At 37.4% G+C, this 27,653-nt stretch overlaps 1 protein-coding gene across 1 annotated transcript; it reads left to right on the top strand.

Annotated features, from left to right (window-relative positions):
• Positions 1-20,375: 20,375 nt before the first annotated feature.
• On the top strand, positions 20,376-27,048 carry LOC132847768 (mucin-2-like; the record flags this gene model as incomplete). The annotated part of the gene is made up of 3 exons (XM_060873305.1): positions 20,376-20,526; positions 25,085-26,260; positions 26,369-27,048. Coding segments are annotated over exons 1-3 (2,007 nt in total), but the record flags the coding sequence as incomplete, so codon positions are not given.
• Positions 27,049-27,653: the final 605 nt, after the last annotated feature.

Below are 27,653 nucleotides of genomic sequence, written 5' to 3'. Positions count from 1 at the left end.
CTGTGTTAAAGACTTTGAAAATGTGATGTTTACTCTCCATGAATGTAACCAACTTCAAGAGCTGAGTGCAGTTCTAGGACCATTCTCAGAGGCAACTGACCTACTGTAACACAAGGTGTGAGTAATTAAAAGTAAGTCTGTGACTAAAAGCATGATGGTTCCTACTGTTTTGGACCTAAACACACATCTTCTGAAAATGGGAGAGACAAGATCCCAGTGCCAGCCTTTAATTAAGGCCCTTCAAACCTCTCTACAAAGAAGATTTTCAGGAATATTTGTGAAAGCTAAAATGGCCATGGAGTGTGAAGAACCCATGCCTTTTTACCAAGATGTGTACTTTCTTTCTGCAATGCTTGATCCACAATTTGGTCTTAACTGGGTGGACTTAGATGTTACCAACCATGATGCCACATCACTAAAGAAGTTCAGAGAAGATGTAAAGAGGACTCTGACCAGTTAGTATTTTTCTCCATTCCACTACATTTTAATGCCACTATTATTTCATATATTTTTTAAAACTTATTTATGTGACCCTGCCTGTGGAAACCCAGCTAAAGTCATTTTTTTTGTGATTTACTGTTTTCTACATAAAATCATCTTACATAATGTAATAATGTGTACATAATGTGTACATCTGTAACCTTGTTATCTTTAACACTGATCATGTCAAAAATTTAAATCATAGTAAAATTAATGATTGAAATCAAACTTTAACTCTTTTCCCACTCTAACAAATCTCTAACAAAAGTGCTTTACAAAAATACAATTATCTCAGCTTTTTGCTCAAAATTTGGTATTTTTGAAGAAACCTACCCATATTTGAGAGGTGATAATAGAGAACAAATGAAGATAGGATGAAACATTTTTTTTGTTTGAAAGCAGAGGGTCTGTTCTTTCATTTGTTATATTATATGGTTATATATTTAAAGAAGAACATTTTCTGGAAGGCATTAAACTTTTGTGAAAATCATAAAAAATGCTGGCACTGGCTGGCAACTTAAAAAAAATATGCTGGTGGGGAAAGAGTCTCAAAATTAGATTATGGGACTTAAGTCTGGATTTCAGAGACAGGGTCACAAATATACTCCAGTAATAAACATAAACATGCTAACTTATCAGCACAGTATTTTATTTATACTAATGCAATATTGTATTATGCTGTTTTAGATACACTGATCTCGGCCGTTGAGAGTATGGCAGAGAGTGACACTTCTCAGTAGCCGAATGCAGATGATTCTTCACAAAAAGATTCTCCACCAATCAAATTGCCACGGCTAGTAGCCTGCTACAAAGTCCACAAAAGCCAGCGCAACCTTACAGTGGATGCCAGTGTCTCTGATCAGATAAGTAAATCACTGACATTCAGGATCCATGTACTGACAGAGCACTTGTCTTCTGGTCTAAAAACAAGGACAAATATCCCCAACTGCATACATTAGCAGTAAAACCTTTGTCAGTCCCCGCTTCTTCTGCACCAATGGAGAGAATTTTTAGTCGGGGTGGATTAATCATGAGGCCACGTCGTGCTCGTCTGGGTTACAGGATGGTGTCCTCACTTATCTATTTGAAAAGCAATTATGCCCATCTGTAATCTTCAAAACTTTTATAAATGCACATAATTCAAGGCAAATTCAGTATTTAACCTTCGAAAGCTAAAAGTTGTTATATTTTAGTTTAGCATATGGTACAGTAATGTTATGTGTACTAGAATTGTCATGTAGGCTAGTAAAGTGGTACAGTTGTGTTATGTACTGGTGGTACTGCCTGTAATTGTTTGTAATAAAATTGTCTTTATACGTCATATTATGGGGCAATTGTTTCCTTTTTGCCCTCAACTGACATAGTTTTTTAACCAATGTGAGTAATATACAGTATTAATGGTATATGTGCTTTTCTGATTGAGCTTGTTGCTCATTTTTATTGCTTCCACCAAAAAATTTAACATATGCTTGAGGATTACTTCTCAGACCCTTTTCTCAGACCCAACTTCATGTGGACTCGGACTTGACTCGGACTCGACCTTCTCTGGTCTCGGTCTTGACTCGGACTTAACCCTCTCTGGACTCGGTCTTGACTCGGACTCAACCCTCTCTGGACTCGGTCTTGACTCGGACTCGATTGAGCTGGTCTCAAATACAACACTGCTATAATGCCAATTATATATTGAGAGCCTGTTGATCATCAAGCCTGTATACAAGCAAAGGCTTTGTTGCAGCCACAGCGACACTGGGTGTAGGGTCACTTCTTCTAAGCTCCTTAAGTCAGTAAACACTTTGACAAAAGCAATATTACTCACACAAATCATAGTTGAGATCTAGCTCTGAAATTCTCACTCAGTGCCTGCAGATGTTTACATTTACATTTCTGGCAATTAGCAGAGTTAGCAGGTGCTCTGAGTTTTCAGTCTAAAAATTCCAATTATGTTCGGACTTTAGCTATTTGAGTTACCATTATATTCCATTCTCAGCACTTTAAGTTCTTATTATTTGTTGTCTTTGGTTAATTGACTTCCCTTTATTTTCGTCCACACCACTTTTGGTATATAATAAACTGCCCAAGGGCTCCACTCATCATTCTCTCTCCAGATAACAAAATAAAGTACACATCATGTGTAAGTGTTCTTTTTTACCTTTTCTCTTTCATAATGTATTTTCTAAAGTATCAATATCGATTCATTCTTTGTGTCAGTAAGAGGCTTGTTATTCTTATCACTGTTGTGTTTCCTACTTGTGTATGCACTACATTGTGTTCTAATAATTCTCTGTAATTGTATTCCCATATTGTAAACGTATTTAAATATATTCGTATATATCCTTTTGTTTGTCTGATTCCAGCTAGAACAGCGCTTCTAGATCAAATCTGCATCTCAAGTCCTCCAGAATATGCCCTTCAGACTGATGCTCCAAAAACCAGAAACTCAGAAATTCAATTAGATTTTATTTGTACGACAATGCTAGTGCATTTAACAATGACAATTGTCACAAAGCAGCTTTACAAAAATTCAAAATGCTATCAAAAAAAGACTGGACTAAAAGGCAATATAAATAAAATAATTATTAAGTCTATAAAATAATCTAAGATCTATAAAGTAGTACAAGGCTGCAGCATGGTAATATACAGTGGCCACCTCATTTGCAGAAATTTGGAGCAATTTATCTAGTACATGTTTACCTTATACATCAAACACAGATGTGTACCACTGCCAATTCCTACTGAATATTTGGAAGTGGTAGTGCAACAGTTAAGGCCCTGGGTTATCGATCAGCACTGTTAACCTGCCATTGTTGGGCCCCCGAGGAAGGCCATTATCCATCTCTGTTACAGAGACACCATATCATGGCTAGCCCTGTGCACCAAACCCAACTTCTCATGCAAAGGAGACGATTTTAGTGGCTTTTCATGTGTATAGAATGAAGAGGCAGATGATCCATATGCAGGTTAAGATTTTATTGAACAAAACACAAAGCAATCCTGGGTAAGGCAATGACAAAATGAGATGAGAACCACAAACACACACACAAGCAGCCATAAAGGGACAACAACCGACAAAGAGCATGGAAACCACACATGGTTAAATACATGTGGGGAACCACTGACGAACAAGAACACATGATTTAGAACAAGCAATCAAAAGGGGAACAGAATGACACGAGTGCAAAACCAATAAGAACATGACATACACAAATCAGGAGGACATGGGGGCAAGGGAAGAAAGCCACAATAAACAGATATCACAGTAAAAGACGTTGAATACAAGACAAAACCTATGTTACAGTGCTGTAATGAATATTTGAAAAATAATGTTTATTTTTAATACGAAGCTGAGGAGTAAGAAATTATTGTGGGAAGAACTAAAATCACAATCATATTTTACATAAAAAAACAACACAATTCAAATCAATTTCTAATTGGTTATATACTCTACAGACAGATTAGCAGAAGCAGAGGGATTAGAATCTATTTGTGGAGTTTAATGAAGGAAAAAGCACAACATACACATCCAAAAAGGCAAGCAAGGAACAAAGTTTACAGAAATAGGCAGAGTATAGGCAAAGCTGAAAATAGACAATCAGTGGAAGAGAGGTGCAAAAAAGTAATCCAGAGAACAGTAAATCCAAGAACAGGGCGATAGTTAAAACTTGAGTCAAAATGACAGGAACAACATACAGATTTTCAAAGTAAAATAAACTAACAATACTTTGTGTAGTATGACATAAATCACTGGTTTAAAAGTCCTCAATGACAGGAAATAACCTGAAAATGTTTACTACTCAGGCAAGGGTTCCCTATGGTGGGTAGAAGGAGGAACTGCTAGCAGAGTTGTTTCTAACATTGACTTGGTGTAAGATTGTCAAAGCTTCAATGAATCTAGGGCCAACTGCGCAATATCAGTTTCCTGTTCTTCGTCAATAGCCATAGCCATTGCGCTGGCTGATATGGCGTACAGGGTTATCTCTCGATCTGCCTGCAGGCACTGATGCCAAATGGATGTCTGTAGGCATATTGCACATAGCCACACTGTCTGGCTCCATTAAAACCATTTATCTACGGATGGAAAATCTGATAGTTCTTTATACCAGGAAAACTTTATACCCTCATTAGTCTCTCAGGTTTGCAGACTGTGTTGTGGTGGGTTGCTATATGTCCCAGTAAGCCCTCATATCTCTGTCACTTTCTGGCACTCCTTTTTAGATTAGATTAGATTAGATTAGATTCAACTTTATTGTCATTGTGCAAGGTACATGTACAGAGCCAATGAAATGCAGTTAGCATCTAACCAGAAGTGCATAGATCGCTTATAGTGTGGTTTTTATATTAGTATGATACAGTATGAAGTGGTATGACAGATATAGCTGTACAAAAGGAAGGTCATTATGAATATATACATCTATATATACCGTATATACACAGAATAAACAGAATAAATATGGATGGACATACAGAAGTGTAATGATAGTTTTTGGGTGGAGCAAGGATGCATGGTTTTAAAGTGGTGCCAAATAGTGCAAAACACAGAAGAAAAGTGACAGTACAATGGTGATTGTTAACACCATATCAGCTGTTCAGTGCAGAAACAGCCATGGGAAAGAAGCTATTTTTCAGTCTATTTGTTCTGGCTCTGAGACAATGATAGCGTCTGCGCGATGGGAGAAGTGTAAACAGTCCGTGGTTGGGGTGAGAGGGATCTTTGATGATGCCCCTTGCCCTTTGCAAACAGCGTTTTTTGAAAATTTTCTCCAAGGTGGGTCGTTCAATACGGATGATTTGTTGGGCGGTTTTCACCACCCTCTGAAGGGCTTTACGGTCTGAAGATGTGCAGCTGCTGTACCACACTGAGATGCAGTGTGGTGCAGCTGCTGTACCACACTGAGATGCAGTTTGTGAGGATACTCTCGATGGTACAGCGGTAAAAGTTCTCCAGTATCCTGTAGCACAGACGGGACTTTTTACGTCTCCTCAGAAAATATAGGCACTGTTGTGCCTTTCTGATCAGGATGGAAGAGTTCAGAGATCAGGTGAGGTCATCAGAGATGTGTATTTCAAGGAACTTGAAGCTAGGTACAAGCTCCACAGCAGTTCCGTTGATGTGAATTGGAGGATGAGAGTGATTGCCAGCATGTCTGAAATCCACAATGACCTCCTTGGTCTTTTTGGTGTTAAGTTCCAGGTTATTGTCCTCACACAATGCTACTAGGTGCTGAATCTCCTCCCTGTAAGCCGTCTCGTCGTTACCTTCAATCAGGCCTACCACTGTGCTGTCGTCTGCAAACTTTATAATGCTGTTTGAGGTATGGACAGGTATGCAGTCATGGGTGAAAAGGGAGTATAGTAGTGGAGACAATACACATCCCTGAGGAACCCCAGTGCTGATGGTGAGACTGGAGGAGGTGACAGTGTTCATACGAACAGACTTTGATCTGTTAGTAAGGTTAGTAAGGTTAGTAAGTCCAGAGTCCAACTGCAGAGTTGTGTGCTGATGCCAAGTTGTTCCAGCTTCGGGGTTAACTTGGAAGGGCTAACTGTATTAAAAGCTGAGCTGAAATCAACAAACAGCATCCTGGCATAGGTGTCAGGGTTATCCAAGTGAGTCAGGGCAGGATGAAGTACAGTGGAAATGGTGTCCTCAGTTGATCTATTTGGGCGATAGGCAAATTGGTAAGTGTCCAGGCTGGGTGGCAGACAGGCTTTAAGATGGGTGAGGTCTTTCGAAGTAATTAACGACTAAAGGTGTGAGTGGGACAGGACGAAAGTCAGCCAGTTCTGTTGCAGTGAAGTGCTTTGGCACCGGCACGATGGTAGCAGACTTGAAGCAGGTGGGGACGATTGCCTGGGCCAAGGACAGATTAAAGATGTCCATGAAGACCTCGGCCAGTTGCTCTGCGCATGCTCTGAGTACACGACCAGGGATGCCATCAGGGCCAGCTGCTTTCCTTGCATTCACTCTTCCCAGGATGGCACACAAGGACAGCGTTGGTGTAGGTGTTTATGTTACTGACGGAATCAGTCGTGGCCTTTAGTTATGCTGTCATAGCTAGTCTCGCCAGTCTGCACTTTTCACATAATGTACATTTGTCCATCACATGATTACAATCATACCTAATATTTTTCTCTCTCTCACACTCTTGCACTCTAACCCAGAGTGCACACCAGGCAACGAGACTCCAACCAGGGGTAGGACATTGGGATTGGTGAACTCATGGTACTAGGAACTCATGGTGGTAATGTGACAGCATCCAAATAACACCCAGTTCACTAAACAATCTATGCCCATGAATCCTCCAGATCTGCTACTTTACCTAATAAATCTATTCATAAAACGCTATAATAAACCAATGTGTTTTTAGCCTGGACTTAAACATTGAGCCGATGTCTGAGTCCCGAATACCAATTGGAAGCCTTTTCCATAACTGTGGGGCTCTGAAAGACAAAGCTCTGCCTCTGCCGTAGCCTTTACTACTTGAGGAACTACCAAATAGTGTGCAACATTTGGTCGAAGAAGGCATGATGGATTATAAAAAACAAATGATCTCTCAGGTACAGTGATGTGAGACCATTCAGTGCTTTATAAATCAGTAATGGAATTTTATAATCAATGCAAAATTTGACTGGTTATGCAATGCAATGAGGATATCAGCAATGTGTTCATATTTTCTGTTTCAATTTAGAACTAGGTTCTTTAGCTGCTAGGTTCTGGACTAACTGGAGCTTGTTTATGCTCCTACTGGCTATAGTGTCATGATACAATTTACAGCATCACTCTATATCCTATACCAGTACCATTTTTTGTCCTATACCAAAACAAATTTTACTTCATTAATGTGTTTCAGTATATTCCGAATAGTAATACATGTTTTCAAATATTAATGGATATTTAAGTATTAGTTTTAAATATTTTTGGATTTGTTATGACCTTCTAGGGGTCTAATGGGCAAATGAGAGTCTTGATTCAGAGAGATTACAATTCACAATCTTTTATTCACCAGTAGACAAGGATTTAGGGTTCAGGTGAGGACAAGGCCAAAATAATAAACAAAACAATATTGCTCAAAATACCTCTTTCTTACTAAAATGAAAGAAAAGAAAATACAATCACTACTTACCTAACTCTCTCTCAAAAAAATCAATATAATAAAAGATATTCAAAATGAATGGCGTCGATCCCCTACATATGACTATGCCCCTGGCATAGTCAATATCAGGCATAGGTCAAGCACGAAAAAATATATCAATGGAAATAATAAACAAAACCAAACAAAACTCACAGGCTCAATACACTCTGAACACAAACTTACAATCTTTCTCTCTGATATGACAATAAACAATAAATGAAATGGAGTAACACTTAGAGGACATACTATACAAATGAGCAATGTGAAAGCACAACGGAAACAAAGTAATCACGATGGCACAAAAAGGCCTCAGTCATCCAGGCAGTCCTTTTATCCGGACCACGTAGAGATGATAACCAATCATATTAACTCCAGGAACTGCCTTCCTGAAAACAAATGTCAAGTTCAAAGAGAAGACACAAGAGGGCAGCACAGATGGCATCAGTATGTTGGATCATAAATGTAATTTATTTGTGTATATGTTTTTCTTTTGCTGCTGCAGGTGAACACTAGTCATCTCACAGGTTGACAGGTGTAAACTCTGGATGGACAATGTGTTATTTTTAGACCAATTATGATGTCAAAGAGAACTGTAGAACAATTAGTCTTGTCCATTGTCAGCAACATTGTGAAGCTGGGTTGGGTTTTGTCTTTTACAGGTTCTGGCTGCACCAATTGTTCAACCTTTGTGTAATATGCTACCTTCAACAAAGTGGCCTGTGGTGAATGAGTTTCTGTATTCAGCAGAGGTTTTATGATGTACACAGCTTGGATTTCTCACTCTGCAGCTTTTTTACGTCACCTGACTTTTAGGTTATTTTCTAAACCGAACAAAATCTAAACAGAATGTGCAGTCACATAACAGGTGCAAATCTTTAGCAAAACATGTAATTATCACTATGTGCATTAAAATTCATTTAGATTTGTAGACGTATGTTCAAATGTATACGAATATTTACTCTGAGAAAATATTTAGAACCGCCCTATTTAAAATATTCAGTTAAATTCAGTTTTATTTACAAATTGCTTTAAAGAATAGACATTGTCACAATGCAGTTTCACAGAAAACTGAATGTAGAGTCCAATCAAAGATGAGTTTGGCAAGGAAAAATATCAGTTAGTGGGATTATAAAATTGTTTTCAATTATCTATATTTTTGTGCTAAACACTTATGTCCTATTAAAAATTTATTGTTCTATTGAACTAACAAACATCCTGACTGACAGATTACTGTTTGTCTCTTGATATTGCCAGAGTGTGCAGTTTGTGTTGGATCACCTCCTTTCTATTCAAGTGTTAATCATTAATATAAAACCTGTTTTTCCTGCCTATTAAACTTCTGCCACACCCATGTTACATTCACATGAAACTAGTTGGTGACAAATGTACAGATTCTAAAGAAACTGATTTATGTGTAAATATACACTGGCAAGTATGAATTTTCTGTCACCCTCCATTATATTTTTCATTATAAGTATGATATTAATTTGTGAAATTTTTTATGTCCTCTAACTGTGGAATTATATATATGCTTGATGGGGTTTTACATCATACTTTGAAAGAATAAATCTTTTACTGTTTGCATATAAAGATGTAAGATACATATCACTGTTTACATGTTGGACCCAAACTGTTGAATTGACATAATTGTCAATTAAATTTAGGTTAACATTCAGGAAAGACTATAACTGTTTGCATAAGTCTGCATATCCTTTTAATATTGGAGAATGTGGCTGTTTTCAACAATGCAATGTTATCCAAAGCCACTGTCTGACTGTTTGTTAAGCTGAGAAACTGCTTAAAAACAAACAAACAAACAAACAAATACATATGTGGCAATTAAGAATGCGCATTTTTTCGCGCAGCTTCACGGGAAACGTAACACGATTTCACATGGATTCCTGGTTACATGTTTTTAAGAATTCAAAGAAATGTGTTGTGTTTCACACAATATCCACCAGGTGGCACAGAACCCACTGTCCTACAGGTATAGACCAGATTGTCTAGGGGCTCTGGACCTCTGTAATATTTTTCAAGTTCTGAATGAATAGGAGGCTGCCAGCATCATCCCATTGAAAGTGCATGCGTGGAGACAGTTTTTATTTTGGGAATGTTTTTCGACGCATGATCTCACAACATTCTCAAGTTTAGTCATATTCTTCCTAAATTCATATTTAAGAAAAATGATAGCAATAAACTGTATTCCTGAAAAAAATGTAGACAGTTCTAATTTTTCTCAGGACTGATCTTAGGAAAAAAAGGAATCCAAATTTCTGAAACAAAAGATGCCTTAAATAATACCTTAAATTTAATATAGCCTCACGGTTACCTTAGCTCTTTCACATAATAAGCTCTAGCACAGTTTTCATTTTTAAATACAGTCTGCTTTTTACATTTATTCTGGGACAAAGCAATTCGAAACTGAGAAGCAAAAATTATATTGTCATAACACTCAAATAGCATTCTAATAAATATAATATTATAATGTATTACAGTAGATCACAGAATATGCAGTATATACAGCAATGTATGTCAAGGCTTCAGCCAAGTAAATAACAAAAAAATAATTGTTGCTCAAAATATGTTCTTTTATTAAACCTATGACAAAGTACAAAATACAGTGCAGTCAATGGAAATGTTCAAACAGTTCTTGCAGCATTACTGTAAGTTTTAAAAAAGAGGAAGAATTTTTTGTTTACTGAGAAGTTCATTAATTCTGTCTTTTATCAGCTTCCACTCACATTCTGTGGGGTGGAATCTCCGAGCAACAGTGTTGCCTTAGACAAGTTCTGAGGCAGTGCGTTTCTACCTCTTGAACCATCACTGAACCTCCCCAGTTCTGATAAACTGAAAGGATAATTAACCTTTTGAACAGCCCAATAGTGAAACAGTCTGCCCTTGGTCTACCATCTGATCCTGCTGAATCCACGTACAGTTGTTTCTCCAGTGACACATGGTTTAAAAGCACATTAGGCAGAATCACTGCCTGCGAACATGGTTGTTGAGAATGCGAAGCCTTTCTTGGTGTTTCAGGCAGCCTCAAACATAAAGATGACATTGCTAAAGGACAGAATTGTGATGTATTTGGCAGAGGAGAAAACGCTGAATAATGTTGAACAGGTGGATTGTTGCAGTAAAGCATAGAATTTGTTGCCAACTGTTTGTCCCATGTAAGACAAGCAAACTGACTAAACATGTTCTGGTTGGCAGCTAATGAGTGCAGTCAGTTAAGGGTGTGGAGGCCACTGATGGAAAGTGTTTGCTAAGGGATGTCGAATGGTCTCCGGGAACAAACTGGTGAACAAGAGATGACCAATTTTCATCAAATTTCCTGTGTGTCCAAAGGCATTGGGCTTGATAATGAAACATCAGCAGGACTGTCTGTGGTTGTAGACTGATCAGCTGTCGGTTGATGAGATGAGGCTCTCTCGTTTAAACGCACCTCCAACCAACCAACCCTTGCCTCCAAATCCAGAATCTGTTCTTTGAGTGCTGAAATCTGCTCATTGGAAACACTGACTACAGTGCATCAGGTGTTGATAAGTGCAGCCTGTATATATTTATCTTTAAAAGTAGTTTTAAATACCTTGTTATCACACCATGGACATGCACAGTACATTATTGCTTGTCAGTGTTATATACTAAAAACAACCACATACCAATTTCATTTTTACAAGCTGAGTATTTCCTGTTATGTTTCTTTTCTCTGGACACTTGTTTTCTTTATCAGAATTCTGTAGGGACATGAACAGTATGGTGGTTAACAAATGGAACATAAATGACAACTATAGGTAAATGTTTAAAGACAGCACACTAGATTAAAAGATTTGCAAATGAAATAACAAATATAACAAAAAAAATAACAACAAATAAAAGTCTCTTACCCTTTGTTGCTCACATAAATCGCAGCTTTCTTCTTTGCCTCCATGTCTTTCTCTTAAATGAACTACAAATGAAGTCTACAGTGAGTTCATATCTTAGGACCCTCCCTACAAAGAAACTAGTGTGAATCTTTTGGTATTTATATCCTTAAGAAAAAAGAACTCAAATTATCAATTAAAAAGACTGAATGGTTAGGACAAAAATGTGATACCATGACTCTGAGCAAAAGAAAGCAATTGACGCTCTAAAGTAGCCTACATTGAATTGGAGATGGAGCAGTTTGTCTAATGTGTGATAAGTTGATCTCTTCTCACCTTCTATTGCCTTTTATAACCTAATTTTAAAAACATCACAAACTGGGCATTAGTAGGCTCTAATATTTTTGGCCTGCCATCGGCTTATTGACTATTCAAATTACATTTACATTTATTCCTTTGGTAGACGCTTTTATCCAAAGCGACTTACAAATAGGAGAGCATATAAAATTGTCAATACGCAGTACCGTTGGTTTACAAGGCCAATAAATATTAAAATCTACAAATAGGCATTTTATATTTCTTTATAATACAAAAGGAAGGTTCCAGTATTGTAAATCAGCAACAGTACAAAAGTGTTTGGACAAATTGATTTTTATTATTTTAACTATTATGGACACGTCTTAGGTGTGATGTCCTCATCTGTTCCTGGTCTGTGTTAAAAAATCCCCGCTAATTCTGCCCCTCACAAGTCGGCAATCCCCACAACTGCCAGGGATCTTCCTAATCACCCACAGCTATAGGCATTATTATCCGTTTATTTTAAATTTCCCAAGACCTGAGGCTGATTTTTACTTCATACATCAGCAATGTCTTAGCTTAGCTAAATTAATACAGTAATGTTATGTCACTTTCACCACCACTGACTGGCTGAAAAGCTGATTTCACTCATCATTCAGTTAGGGTTTTGAACTCTGAACTCTATGTCCCTAAAGTCGTAGTACAGTTTCTTCACCTGCAAATTAAATTGGTTGCTGAAAACTGCTGTGTCCTTGCAAACATTTCACGTCTCACCCTCAATTTCTTACTCAGCACACGTTGCACCTACATTATGGGGAAAGTTTCTGTTTGATGTGTTTTAATGAGTCCATCTCTGCTCATCTAATTCACAGAGGTGGACGATACACTCTGTGTGGCTTTAGTCATGGTTTAAATCTCACCATGTATCCAACTCTCAAACTCAAGAGTGACATATCTAAATCTCACTGTTATGAAATTATTTAAATATGATGCTATGTGATTTCATTCAGAGGATAATTAATGCTTTGTGTTGTAACCTCTCACATTTTAAGCTCCTATTCAGTCTGTTATAAGACTTTACAAAATGTAACAATCTTACTTTTATTAAACTCATTAAGCTTTTATTTAATAAATGTAGTAAAAAAATCCTTACTGATGTTTGCTAATTTCTAGCTTTAATAATGCGAGAAATTTCTGCAATAGTTTATTTGAATCATCTCAGATAAAATAATGAAATATATTGATATAATGAAACTGTTGTGTGTGCAAACAGTGGCCCCAGTGGTGTGATGTGTTGACTGTGTAATACTGTATGTGCAGCTTTGACACCAGAGACCCGGGTTCATTTATACTATAAAAGCTATATACTATTATACTATAATATACCAAAATAGTTTTTTTTACACTTCCATCACATATCAGCTCAGGAAGGCACCTTTATGGACTCTCTCTCTCTCTCCAGCCTTCGTTACACTAGCCACCCAGCATTTCAACAAATTTTGTTTTGGGGAAATTTCTCTATATGTATAAGAGCTTCACATTTCATTTTTTAATAAGAACAAATGACAGAGGTCCAGATCTCTGTGACCTCATAGCTGTCTACAGCCAGAAATAGGATATTAAATGAGTAAAACATACACAGACTCTTTAAACCCCATTTGTGAAAGTTTCATATATATATATATATATATATATATATATATATATATATATATATATATATATATATATAAATAATTTATTTATTGTTTCTTTTGGGAAATATCCAGCCCCGGCATAACTTCAACTTTGTGACTGATTCCTCAACATTTTTCTCAAGAATCTGCTGATATTGAGTGGAATCCATGTGACCCTCAACTTTACCCAGATTCCCAGCACCGGCACTGGCCACTCAGCCCCACAGCATGATGGAACCTCCACCAAATTTTACTGTGGGTAGCAAGTGTTTTTCATGGAATGCTGTGTTCTTTTTCTGCCATTCAGAACGCCCGTTGTTATGACCAAATAACTCAATCTTTGTTTCATCACTTCACAGCACCTTATTCCAAAATGAAGCCGGCTTGTCCAAGTGTGTTTGGATACCTCAAGCGACTCTGTTTGTGGCGTGTGAGCAGAAAAGGCTTCTATCGCATCACTCTCCCGTACAGCTTCACCTTGTGCAAAGTGCGCTGAATTGTTGAACGATGCACAGTGACACCATCTGCAGCAAGTTGATGTTGAACATTGGAGGTGGTCTGTGGGCTGTTTTTGACTGTTCTCACCATCCTTCGCCTCTCCAATATTTTACGTGGCCTGCCTCTTCTGGCCTTAACAAGAACTGTGTCTGTGGTCTTCCATTTCCTCACTATGTTCCTCACAGTGGACACTGACAGCTTATATCTCTGCCATAACTTTTAGCCTTCCCCTAAACCATAATGTTCAACAATCTTTGTTTTCAGGTCATTTGAGAGTTGTTTTGAGGCCTTCATGCTGCCACTCTTCAGAGGAGAGTCAAAGATAACAACAACTGGCAATTGGCCACCTTAAATACATTTTCTCATGATTGGATGAACCTGTATATGAAGTTCAAGGCTTAATGAGCTCACCAAACCAATTTTGTGTTAGAAATTAATTAGTGCTAAGTAGTTACAGGTATTCAAATCAACAAATTGGCAAGGGTGCCCAAATTTATACACCTGTCTAAATTTGTTTTGATGCATATTTTCTGTTAATACAATAAACCTCATTTCACTACTGAAATATTACTTTAGTTTCCTTCAGGTATTTCATAGATCAAAATGAAATTGTTCATCCAAACACCCAAATATTCAATTCAATTCAATTCAAGTTTATTTGTATAGTGCTTTTTACAATGGACATTGTCACAAAGCAGCTTTACAGAACATAAACATAGAACAAAAGATAAACATAAGGAGAAGTATAAAGAATTAATATAATAAAAATTCAAGATATATACAGTTCACAGTGTGTATGTATGTATGTATGTGTGTATGTGTATTTGTCCCCAATGAGCAAGTCTGAGGAGGCTCAGGCAACAGTGGCAAGGAAAAACTCCCTTAGATTGGTAAAGGAAGAAACCTTGAGAGGAACCAGACTCAAGGGGAACCCATCCTCATATGGGTGACACTAGATGGTGTGGTTACAAATATACAAGTATCACAGAGTCCAACTGGAGCCGGTAGATCTGTAGATGTCTCAGGGTTCTCACAGAGTCAGCCTTGTCTCAGTGGAGGTCCAAAAATTTCAACGCACGGAAGACGATCATAGCATGGGTGTCTCAGCATGGGTAGAAAAAGAGAAGAGAAGAGCAGTGCAGAGGGATTAACATATCTGCTGTTCATAAGAATGTGTAAGTCTAGTGTGATAGTGCACAATATTTATGGGATGTATTATGTGTATGCCTGACTAAAGAGATGAGTTCAATCTACATTTAAACTGTGAAAGTGTGTCTGAGCCCCGAACACTATCAGGAAGACTATTCCAAAGTTTGGGAGCTAAATAAGAGAACGCTCTTCCGCCTTTAGTAGACTTAGATATTCTAGGGACTACCAGGAGTCCTGAGTTTTGTGATCTCAGAGAGCGTGAAGGATTGTGACGTTTTAGAAGACTAGTTAGATACATGGGAGCTAAACCATTAAGAGCCTTGTAAGTAAGTAGCAGCAGTTTGTAATCAATTCTAAACTTAACAGGTAGCCAGTGTAGAGATGATAAAATTGGGGTTATATGGTCATACTTTCTTGTCCTAGTGAGAACTCTGGCCGCTGCATTTTGGACTAACTGTAGCCTATTTATTAAAGATGCAGGACAACCACCTAGTAATGCATTACAATAGTCCAGTCTAGAGGTCATGAAAGCATGAACTAGCTTCTCAGCATCAGATACAGACAGGATGTTTCTCAGCTTGGCAATATTTCTAAGGTGGAAGAAGGCTGTTTTTGTGGTTTGGGCGATATGATTTTCAAAAGACAAGTTACTGTCTAATATAACACCCAGGTCTTTCACTGTCGAGCTACTAGTAACAGTACATCCCTCTAATTGGAAATTAAGTTGTGAGAGTTTCTGTGTACTAGTTTTTGGGCCTATAAGTAGTGTTTCTGTCTTATCAGAGTTTAACAACAGAAAGTTACAGCTCATCCAGTCTTTTATCTCTCTAAGGCATTGAGTTAATTTCGACAATTTAGTTATTTCATCTGGTTTTGATGAGCTGTATAACTGTGTGTCGTCAGCATAGCAATGGAAGCTAATCCCATGTCTTCTAATAATGTTCCATAATGGAAGCATGTATATCGAGAAAAGCAGAGGTCCTAGAACTGATCCTTGAGGGACCCCATAATTAACTGGTAATAAACTGGAGGATTCACCATTTAATTCTACAAAATGGTATCGATCAGACAGGTAGGATCTAAACCAACTTAAAGCCTGTCCATGAATACCTGTGTAATTTTGTAAGCGATCTAGGAGAATGTTGTGATCTATAGTGTCGAATGCAGCACTAAGGTCAAGTAGAACTAATAGTGACATACAGTCTTTGTCCGAAGCTAAGAACAAGTCATTTGTAACTTTAACAAGTGCAGTTTCTGTACTATGATGGGGCCTGAAACCTGACTGAAACTCGAAGAGACTACTGAAAGAAGTTTAGTTGGAATGGGGTCTAGTGAACAAGTTGTTGATTTAGCTGTAGTAATAAGTTTAACTAACTCTTCCTGACCTGTACTTGTAAAGCAATGTAGTTGTGTGTTTAGAACCTTAGGTGAGACCGGGATGCTAGTTGCTCTCATATGTTGAGCGTCATCTATTTTATTCCTGATACTTTCGATTTTATCAGTGAAGAATCTCATAAAATCGTCACTACTGAACTGTGATGGAATTGTGTGTTCAGATTTTTGTTTTTTTGTTAGTCTAGCCACTGTGCTAAATAAAAACCTGGGATTGTTCTGGTTATTTTCTATGAGTTTGCTCAGGTGCTCAGCCCTGGCTGCTTTTAGAGCCATAGCCATGTCTATAGCTGGACATACTTTCCTTATATGCAATTCTAAAAACCTCTAATTTAGTTTTTCTCCACTTTCGCTCGAGGTTACGGGTCTCTCTCTTGAGGGTGTGAGTATGACTATTATACCATGGTGCAAGCGTTTTATCTTTAACCTTCTGTATTGTATCTGATTGGGGCAACAGTGTCTAGTGTGCTAGTGAATATAGCGCCTATGCTGTTAGTAATTTCATCTAGATCGTCTGTGTTTAAGGGTGCAGCAAGAAGTCCAGACAGATCAGGCAGGTTATTTGTGAATCTGTCTTTAGTGGTCGGAATAATAGTTCTACCGAGATGATAATGTGGTGAAACGCAGTTAGCCTGTTCTACAGGTATTGTGTACATTATGACATAATGGTCTGTGATATCATCACTTTGAGGAATAATATCTATATCAGTGACATCTATTCTGTGTGATATTATTAAATCTAGCGTATGATTACGACGGTGAGTTGCTCTAGTGACGTTTTGTTTAAGCCCAAGTGAGTTTAGTAAGTCCATGAATGTGGGTCCTAGCGCATCATTTGTGTCGTCAACATGAATGTTAAAATCTCCTACAATTAATGCTTTATGGAAGTTAATCAATAGGTCATAAAGAAAATCTGTGAATTCTCTAAGAAAATCGGTGTAGGGCCCTGGTGGTCTATACACGGTCGCTAGCGCAAGAGACATCAGGGATTTTTTCGTGTGCGTGTGCGATAGTGTAACATTAAGGACAAGCACTTCAAAAGACTTAAATCTATACTGTGTTCTCTGGGTAACAGTAAGGCAATCATTAAAGATAGTGGCGACACCACCTCCACGACCAGTCTGACGAGGCTCGTGCTTATAGATATAACCTGATGGTGTAGACTCATTTAGACCGATGTAGTCATTTGGTTTAATCCAGGTTTCAGTGAGGCAGAATGCAGTAAGGCTATTGTCTGAGATTATTTCATTTACGATAAGTGCTTTGGGTGCAAGTGATCTAATGTTCAGAAGCCCAAATTTTAGGAACTGTTTTTGTTTGTTTCTTTGGCATTTTTCTGGTCTAATTACAGTAAGATTATTTCGAGAACGTCTTACATAATTACTTTTTAATCTCACTGCTCGGGGAACAGACACAGTTTCTATGGGGAGAGGTATATGTGCATTTGTATCGATGTGTTGAGGTGAAGGATGGCTATTGAAATTTAAATTTAAGGCGTAGTTTACCAGTCAGAAGGTGTGCAGCGCCCTGGAGATGTGGTCCGAGAGGATCTCCGCTCCAACTCTGCTGGGGTGCAGGCCGTCAGCGCGAACAGCCTAGGATGCTCCCAGAAAACATTCCAATTATCAATAAAGTGTAGATTCTGAGCCGGACACCATGACTGAAGCCATTCATTAAAAGCAAAAAGTCTACTAAACCTTTCAATTCCTCGCTGGTACGTTGGAAGTGGTAAGGACACGATGATCCTCGTATGATATAAATATTTATAAATGAAAATCATGGAGTTCCTAAACTTTTGCATATGACTGTATGTATTCATTTATGTATTTTTATTTGTATTTTTTATTCTTATTTTTCTTATTATATATATATATATATATATATATATATATATATATATATATATATATAACATATTTTTTTTCTCTTCTGTTTCTATACTTCAGTAAAGCTGCTTTTAGACAATGTGAATTGTGAATTTAAATTTCTGTTTGTTATTTCAGCCTTGGTTCACCTCGAAATCTTCCCCAGTTCACTGTGCTGTATATACCACAATTACAATATATCAACTTGATTTCACTGCTGTGTTTTTGTGTGTCATTTCTATTTAAAGGTGGGGTCTCTGTTGTTTGAGAAATGCTTCAGAAAACTGAGTTGGGCTGCCAAACAAAACAAAAACAAAACTAATGTGTAGCCAATGAGCAGAAAGGGGCATGTCTTGTCAATATGGGCGGAGAGAGTGTTCAGTGCGCATGTGTGACATTAGCAGAAAGCGATTGAAACATTGACATGGAGGATAAAAACCTTAAGCGGAAAAAGGCTTACGATAAGGCAAGAAGTAGGACGTGTTAATATAGGATCAGCTTTCCTGTCAGTGACGCAGGATAAAAACGGAGCCAAATGCAGGACAGCTTAACAAAAACAGAATTTATTAACTTAAAAAACACTAAACAGGACAAAGACAAACCAGACGAAGACAACAGGGGATTCCGCGCTTCACAAGGCAACGCGGCTCAACTAAATAGTACAAATAATTATTCAGACATAAGGGACAGGTGTGCAGAGGTGGGGAGGAAAAGACAAGGGCGGGGCAGACACGTGAACACAGAACATAAACAAAAGGCACATGGCCAAAGTCCGTGCAGAGTTCTGACATTTCCAGCGCTGGAGAGAACTGAAGGAGCAGGAAGTTGGCGCATATTCACAGATTCGAGATTCCCGAGTCAATAACTCCTGAGCTAAACGCTGTTACTACACAAATAACACCTCTTTTCTATTGTAGTAATGTAGAGAGGCAGCTACAACTGCGTTTTGTGTAGTAACAGTGTAGGAGTTATTGACTTGATTGAGTTATTGAAAGCAGAGGCGCTTTTTTCCTTCTCGATAGGTGAGTAACGTTGGTTTTGCTTTGTTACACAGAACTAATATATGCCTTTGTCCTTTACATGATTATGCTTGTGTGTCATTTTTGCTTGTTTGTTTATCTGCAATCGTATTGTTCTTCCCTTCAGCTATGATAAAGACACATTTCTTTCCATTAGTTGCCTGGGTTACGTTTGTATGTGTGGGCGGAGCTATCAATACGGGGTGGGACCCATTTGGGTTAGAGGCGTGTTTGTCTTGGTGATTTCAAATGTCAACATTGGCTTTCAAACAACGGAGACCCCACCTTTGGCCATGTCCACACTAATCCGGATATATTTGAAAACAGAGTTTACGTCTAAAAACAATCCGCGTCCACATTATCATTTTCAAACGTTTTCCAAAAGTTGCTTATCCACACTGAGATGTATGAAAACGCTTACATCTCCCTACTGCGCATGAGTAAAGCTTCAACCTGAGTCATTTCCGCTAGACGTTTATTTACTTTGAGACTGCATCACATGACTAAAAATGCGTCGTAGTATTCAAATGCGTCCGTCTTCACAGTCCACACTAAGACGCAAAGACGGCGTTTTCAAATTTATCCGCTTTGGAGAGCGTCTTCCAACAGCTACGTTTTCGTTGACTGTCTCAGTGTGGACTGTCTCAGTTCTAGACTGTCTCGTTGACTGTCTCAGTTCTAGGCTGTCTCAGTGTGGACGAAAGGCCAAAACGGAGAGAAAAATATACGTTTTCAAACGAAAACGTATTAGTGTGGACATGGCCTTTAACTCTGTGGCATCATATTCATTTTCTGTCCACCTTCTACATCATCTCAGCCTGTTCCATTCATTAAGCTTTGCGTCCCAACCCTAGACTGGTTCTTAATAGAACTGGGGGCTTGTCCGGAATAGAAATAATATTGTTTGGGGCTCCAGATTTTGGGTTTTTGTGGATTAAATGTTCAGAGATTTTGGTGTGATTTCTGTGATATTGTGGCTTGGTGGATGTGGCTTCACTTTCCACTTCACATGTGGAGGGGAAGAAGCTCATCCTGGTTGTTCCATGTCAAAAGCCATTGCCTCTTCCAGAGAAATAACTGCTTCTCAGCAGCAACCTCCCCTGCTCCTTTCGAGACTGATTTCTCCAGCATGACCGATTGCTCCTATTCTGACCTCAATGGTAAGACAGTATACTTTTGATGTTCCTGCTTTTGATATTAGTTGACATGTTGGTTTAAGATTCAGGATTCAAGATTTTTATTTGTCACATACACAATTATATAGAGCATATATAACTAGGAGTGAAATGTGAATCAGGTCCGCTCCATGAACAGTGCAATTATTTAAAAAAATACAACACATATTAAATAAATACAACACAGAGTGAAATAAAAGTAAATAATAAAAATATAAGAATAAAATATAAAAGAAGATGTATACTGTGTAATTAAATATAGAATAAAAAATAGTGTGCATGAAAGTAAACTGTAGTCATAAATATTGAGATATACAGGGATGTACAAAAGAAATTAGTGCCTGTATTTAGAGATGATGAAGTTGATGCTTAGTTTTCCATGTTTGAGCAAATAGCCACAGCATAAGACTAAAGGTTTGTGGACGCTGTTGTTGCAGGTTGCAGTGTAAACTGTCAGAGAAAGTACATGAACCCTGCTAAGCTCTAACTCTTGAACAGAGTCCAGAATATTAAATTGTTAAGGCTACTGTACTTTGCAAATATGAGCGTGTGCCTGAAGCTTACAGGCAGAGTTTTAAAAGCTTCATTAAGACAGCCAGCCAAACCTATGTTGAGTTCGCTTATGAGAAATCCATCCAGTTTTCGAAATGGTGTTCTGCAAGTGGTGTGAGAAGTCTTGTCTCTCCAACCGGTTAGTCATAAATTTAAATGAGCAAAAGATTGATGCATTGTATGAATTTGGAGGTTGGGGGATTGGTATCAGTCTGGAAAAGGTTATAAAGCCATTTCTAAAGCTTTGGGACTCCAGCAAACCACAGTGAGAACCAAAACTCAAAACAGCTTTACAGAAGTATGGAAACAGAAGAGATAGAGAAAAAAGAAATAATAATAATAATAATAATAATAATAATAATAATAATAATAATAATAAGTGAATAAATACAATTAAGGTTTAAAATTAATTAAAAAATATAAATTTAAAATTTTAAATACTACATATCTATCACAATCTCTAATGAGCAAGTCGGAGACGGTGGAAAGCAAAAACTCCCTGAGATGATATGATTAAGAAACCTTGAGAGGAAACAGCCTCAGAAAGGAACCTCATCCTGATCAGTAAATAATGTAAATGTAAATAATGTCCTTTCTACAACAGTATATCATCCTGCAACCAAGAGCTGCTGAGGAACTAATGGGTCATCGGAAACTCTGAGTTCAGTGCAGACCTGATTGTTAAAGACCAGACCATACAGCTGACTGAGACAACATTGGTTCAAGAACCCATGACAGTCTCCAGGCATGCCTCTTATTGCATTCTGATTAACACCTACTGAAAGTAGGTTGGACACATCTGCTACCAGAGGATCTTCCAGGTTATCGAACTGAATAATAAAGTGTCAAACTGGGAGATAAACCCAAGCAGCTGACGTGCTACTGCATGTGCTTTTATTCTTGTCATTGATTTGTTTGTTACACCATATATTTTGTTTTAATTCATGTCTTGTTTTTATTACTACAATTCTGACCTGCTGCACCCTACCTTTTAATTACACATGCTTTATTATTGCTATTATACATTCAGCAGAAATGACAGCCTCAGTTGTAATTTAAAGTGGCAACATCGTGCTTTGTAATAAAAATTACAACTGAGACTTTCAATTCTGATCAAGATGTAATGTATGTATATTAGGCTGGTAATTGTTTTGTGTTGATTAAGTTGTGACAAACACCAAGAAAGATTAGGCTGGTAAAATATGGTAAATTACCCACTACCGGCCTATGAGATTTGCAACATGAACATCTCAGAATTTCTGTGATGCAATCATAACAAAAATGGATTCTCAAAGAAAGAGTCCATGCGTTGGGATCCATGCCACAAGAAGTGAAGCTGTTTTGAGGCTCTACCCAGTGTTAGCATACAGTAGTACTCATATTAAAATGCTCAAAGGGTCAAAAAGGGAATGCCCTTTAGAACTCCTTATACCATATTGTGTGAATGTTTGTGAGAGTTTAGGATATATATATATATATATATATATATATATATACATAACATATATATATATATATATATATACGTGTGTGTATATATATATATATATATATATATATATATATATATATATATATATATATATATACATATATACATATATATACATAACATGTATATATATGTATATATGTATATATATATATATATATATATATATATACATAACATATATATATATAAAATGTGTGTGTGTGTGTGTGTGTGTGTGTGTTTGTGTGTGTGTTTGTATGGCTACAACAGAAAAAAGGTGTAACTTTTGTTCTACAAACAAAACATTTTGTCATGGAAGACGCTAACAAAATTCCAGTAACGGTGACTCATTTTTCAGGTACGATGGAATAGTTTGACATTTGTACTGTAAGTATTGTTATGTAAAATTGTGACACAGAACAATGACAGACACATTTGGGTGTAACAAAGGGTTTTACGTCAAGAGGCTGCAGATTGATGAGTTTTTTTTACATTTCTCGTATAACTTTGTATTTGAATCAAATCAAAGACATACGTCTGCATACATATTACACTATCATATTATTCAGAATATGTGTTATAAAATTGGAGAAATTTTATTTTAAGGCATTTTATTCAGTGAATTGTGGTTAGCAATAAGGTTACGAGTAAATATTTATAATTGAGATGAAAAGATTTTCTAAAAACTAAAGAGACATACATACAAAATGAATACTGCTACTGTAAAAGGATACTACTGATTATAATAATAACAATTATATAAATTATATAATAAATAATGTCTGTATAGATATTGATCATATAGATCACTTGACACCACCTAAATATACACTTACACAGTTCAAGTATTGAATGTGAATTTAGATATCTAATATATACTCAGTTTGTGTAATTATGCCTTAATGAGAAGGTGAAGGACAATGACCACTTTTAAAATGTATAAATTTTATTGTCTTAAGGTCACTGTTACAGTAGTAAATTTCCTGATTTATGTGATTAACATATTTACTCCATTTTATTTCAGATGATAATCTCTGCATTATGAAACACACCCATTATTGTTAAGATGCATGAAAATAGTTTTTTGTCATGAAAAGGTGAAAACGCCTGCTGAGCTACACCTCTAACCACTCCTAATAAAGCCTGCTTACACTTTGGGTGAACCATTTGTCATGACAGACCCAGTTGTCATTAAGGCTATTACTGACAGAGTTACAGGGACAAATTTTCAGTGTTGAAAGTTGACAGTCATGAGTTTCAAGAATAAAACAAGGTAATAAAGCTCTTTTTTTTAAATTCATATTTGTTTTTATTTAGTTCATGGAAACAAACTTGTAAAAGTAAATATAACAGAAAATAAATTAAGAGGATTAATTGTTAATGTTATTATTATATTCATTAGTTAAATGTATTATAGTTTCTGTTAATATTTTAGTTGCTAAATACTATTTGACACATAATACAACAAATCCTCTGATTTTTGTCTCATTTAAAATCAACAGGTTTGATTTTTCTAAATATAACAAGATCAGTTATGCTCATCTCACTATACGTAAGTAGACCTGATATTTTAAGATTGTGTGTCTATTAAATATTTACAAAACAAATACAAAAAGTGCCTGTAAATATTATTATAATGTAATAAATAAATATTTTTACAATAAATCATAGATCATACTTATTTGTCGTAAACATAGAAAAAAAATACATTTAAATTAAAACATGCAACAATAGGACGTGTGTGTGTCAGTAGAAAATTAATTAAATTGATAAAATAACATTTAATTGTGGTATTTCTATTTCATTTTGCATTTTACACTTATTTGTATGTATATCGCTTTTAACAATTCACATCATCTCAAAGAGGCATTGCATAAGAATGGAAGCAGGTTTTAATGTAATATACTATGTGAATTTTCTTCATACATTAACTGTCACACGATCTATTGAATGCCAGAATGTAAGAGATTAATATTAGAATTCATGCAAAATTACATAACCGAAATTTATTTCAGTAAATTAAATAATTATATTCTACACTTGTAACAGTATGTCTATGGCTGGGGCTCAGTGCATATACAGCACAAGCACAAACAACAGCAGAAACAACTACATCTATACTGAATAATGATCCAACAAGTACAATTCAGGATTCAACAACTATAAACGATACAACAAGCCCTACAACTGTACCGTCCACTACATCAACAGGATATACTAATACAAATATGAATAAAACTCAAGATACAACAAGCAAGGAAACAACAGAATTAACCACCTCAAGTTTGTACACAACACAACCTGCAGCACCACCAACATCAGCAGAAACAACTATATTGACAACGACTAGCAATGCAACTAGTACAATTCTAGAGAAAACCACTGCAACAACTGAAGCATTCACTACAACACTAACATCAGAATCAGCAACCACAACGCCATACACACCACAACCACCAACATCAGCAGAAACAACCACATTGACAACAACTAGCACCCCAGCAATTACAATTCCAGACACGACCACTGCTACAACTGAAACATCCACTACAACAACAACAGCAGAATCTTCCACAACAACTTTATATACAACACAAGCTACAACAACAACTGCAGAAACTACTGCAGTGACAACTACTGTTACCCCAACAAACACAATTCCAGAGACGATCACTGCTACAACTGAAGCATCCACTACAACAACAGCAGAATCTTCCACAACAACTTCATATACAAAAGAGGCTACACCAACAACTGCAGAAACTACTGTAGAGACAACTACTGTTAGCCCAACAAGCACAATTAAAGAGACAACCACTGCAACAACTGAAGCATCCACTACAACACCAACAACAGAATTAACAACCACAACTTTGTACACAACACAACCTACAACACCACCGACAGCAGCAGAAACAACCACACTAACAACAACTAACACCCCAACAAGCACAATTCCAGGGACAACCACTGCTACAACTGAAGCATCCACAACACCAACAGCAGAATATGGCACAACAACTTTATATACAACACAACCTACAACACAAACAACAGCAGAAACAACCACATTGACAACAACTAGCACCCCAACAAGCACAATTCCAGAGACAACCACTGCCACAACTGAAACAACCACTACAACACCAACAACAGAATCTGCCACCACAACTCTATACACAACACAACCTACAACACAAACAACAGCAGAAACAACCACATTGACAACAACTAGCACCCCAACAAGCACAATTCCAGAGACAACCACTGCCACAACTGAAACAACCACTACAACATCAACATCAGAATCTGCCACCACAACTCCATACACACCACAACCACCAACATCAGCAGAAACAACCACATTGACAACAACAAGCACCCCAACAAGCACAATTCCAGAGACAACCACTGCGACAACTGAAACATCCACTATAACACCAACAACAGAATCTGCCACCACAACTCTATACACAACACAACCTACAACAACACAAACAACAGCAGAAACAAATACATTGACAATTAGCACCCCAACAAGCACAATTCCAGAGACAACCACTGCGACAACTGAAACATCCACTACAACATCAACATCAGAATCTTCCACCACAACTCCATACACAACACAACCTACAACACCACCAACATCAGCAGAAACAACCACATTGACAACAACGAGCACCCCAACAAGCACAATTCCAGGGACAACCACTGCTACAACTGAAGCATCCACTACAACACCAGAATTAACAACCGCAACTTTGTACACAACACAACCTACAACACCAGCGACATCAGCAGAAACAACCACACTGACAACAACTAGCACCCCAACAAGCACAATTCCAGGGACAAAAACTACCAAAACTGAAACAACCACTACAACGCCAACAACAGAATTAACAACCGCAACTTTGTACACAACACAACCTACTACAACACAAAAAACAGCAGAAACAACCACACTGACAACAACTAGCACCCCAAAAAGCACATTTCCAGGGACAACCACTGCTACAACTGAAGCATTCACAACACCAACAACAGAATCTGCCACGACAACTTTATATACAACACAGTCTACAACAACAGCAGAAACTACTTCAGTGACAACTACTGTTACCCCAACAAGCACAATTCCAGAGACAACCACTGCGACAACTGAAACATCCACTACAACATCAACATCAGAATCTGCCACCACAACTTCATACACACCACAAACACCAACATCAGCAGAAACAAGCACATTGACAACTAGCACCCCAACAAGCACAATTCCAGAGACAACCACTGCGACAACTGAAACATCCACTATAACACCAACAACAGAATCTGCCACCACAACTCTATACACAACACAACCTACAACACCACCAACATCAGCAGAAACAACCACATTGACAACAACTAGCACCCCAACAAGCACAATTCCAGAGACAACTACTGCTACAACTGAAGCATCCACTACAACACCAACAACAGAATTAACAACCGCAACTTTGTACACAACACAACCTACAACACCAGCGACATCAGCAGAAACAACCACACTGACAACAACTAGCACCCCAACAAGTACAATTCCAGGGACAACCACTGCTACAACTGAAGCATCCAATACAACACCAATAACTGAACTTTCCACGACAACTTTATATACAACACAGGCTACAACAACAACTGCAGAAACTACTGCAGTGACAACTACTGTTAACCCAACAAGCACAATTCCAGAGACAACCACTGCCACAACTGACACAACCACTACAACATCAACGTCAGAATCTGCCACCACAACTCTATACACAACACAACCTACAACAACACAAACAACAGCAGAAACAACTACATTGACAACTAGCACCCCAACAAGCACAATTCCAGAGACAACCACTGCGACAACTGAAACATCCACTACAACATCAACATCAGAATCTGCCACCACAACTTCATACAGACCACAACCACCAACATCAGCAGATACAACCACATTGACAACAATAAGCACCCCAACAAGCACAATTCCAGAGACAACCACTGCGACAACTGAAACATCCACTACAACACCAAGAACAGAATC

Source organism: Tachysurus vachellii, chromosome 6, assembly GCF_030014155.1.
Source record: "Tachysurus vachellii isolate PV-2020 chromosome 6, HZAU_Pvac_v1, whole genome shotgun sequence".
NCBI lineage: Eukaryota > Metazoa > Chordata > Actinopteri > Siluriformes > Bagridae > Tachysurus > Tachysurus vachellii.
Note: the sequence above shows the minus strand (reverse complement) of the source record. Positions and strands in the feature narration are given on the sequence as shown.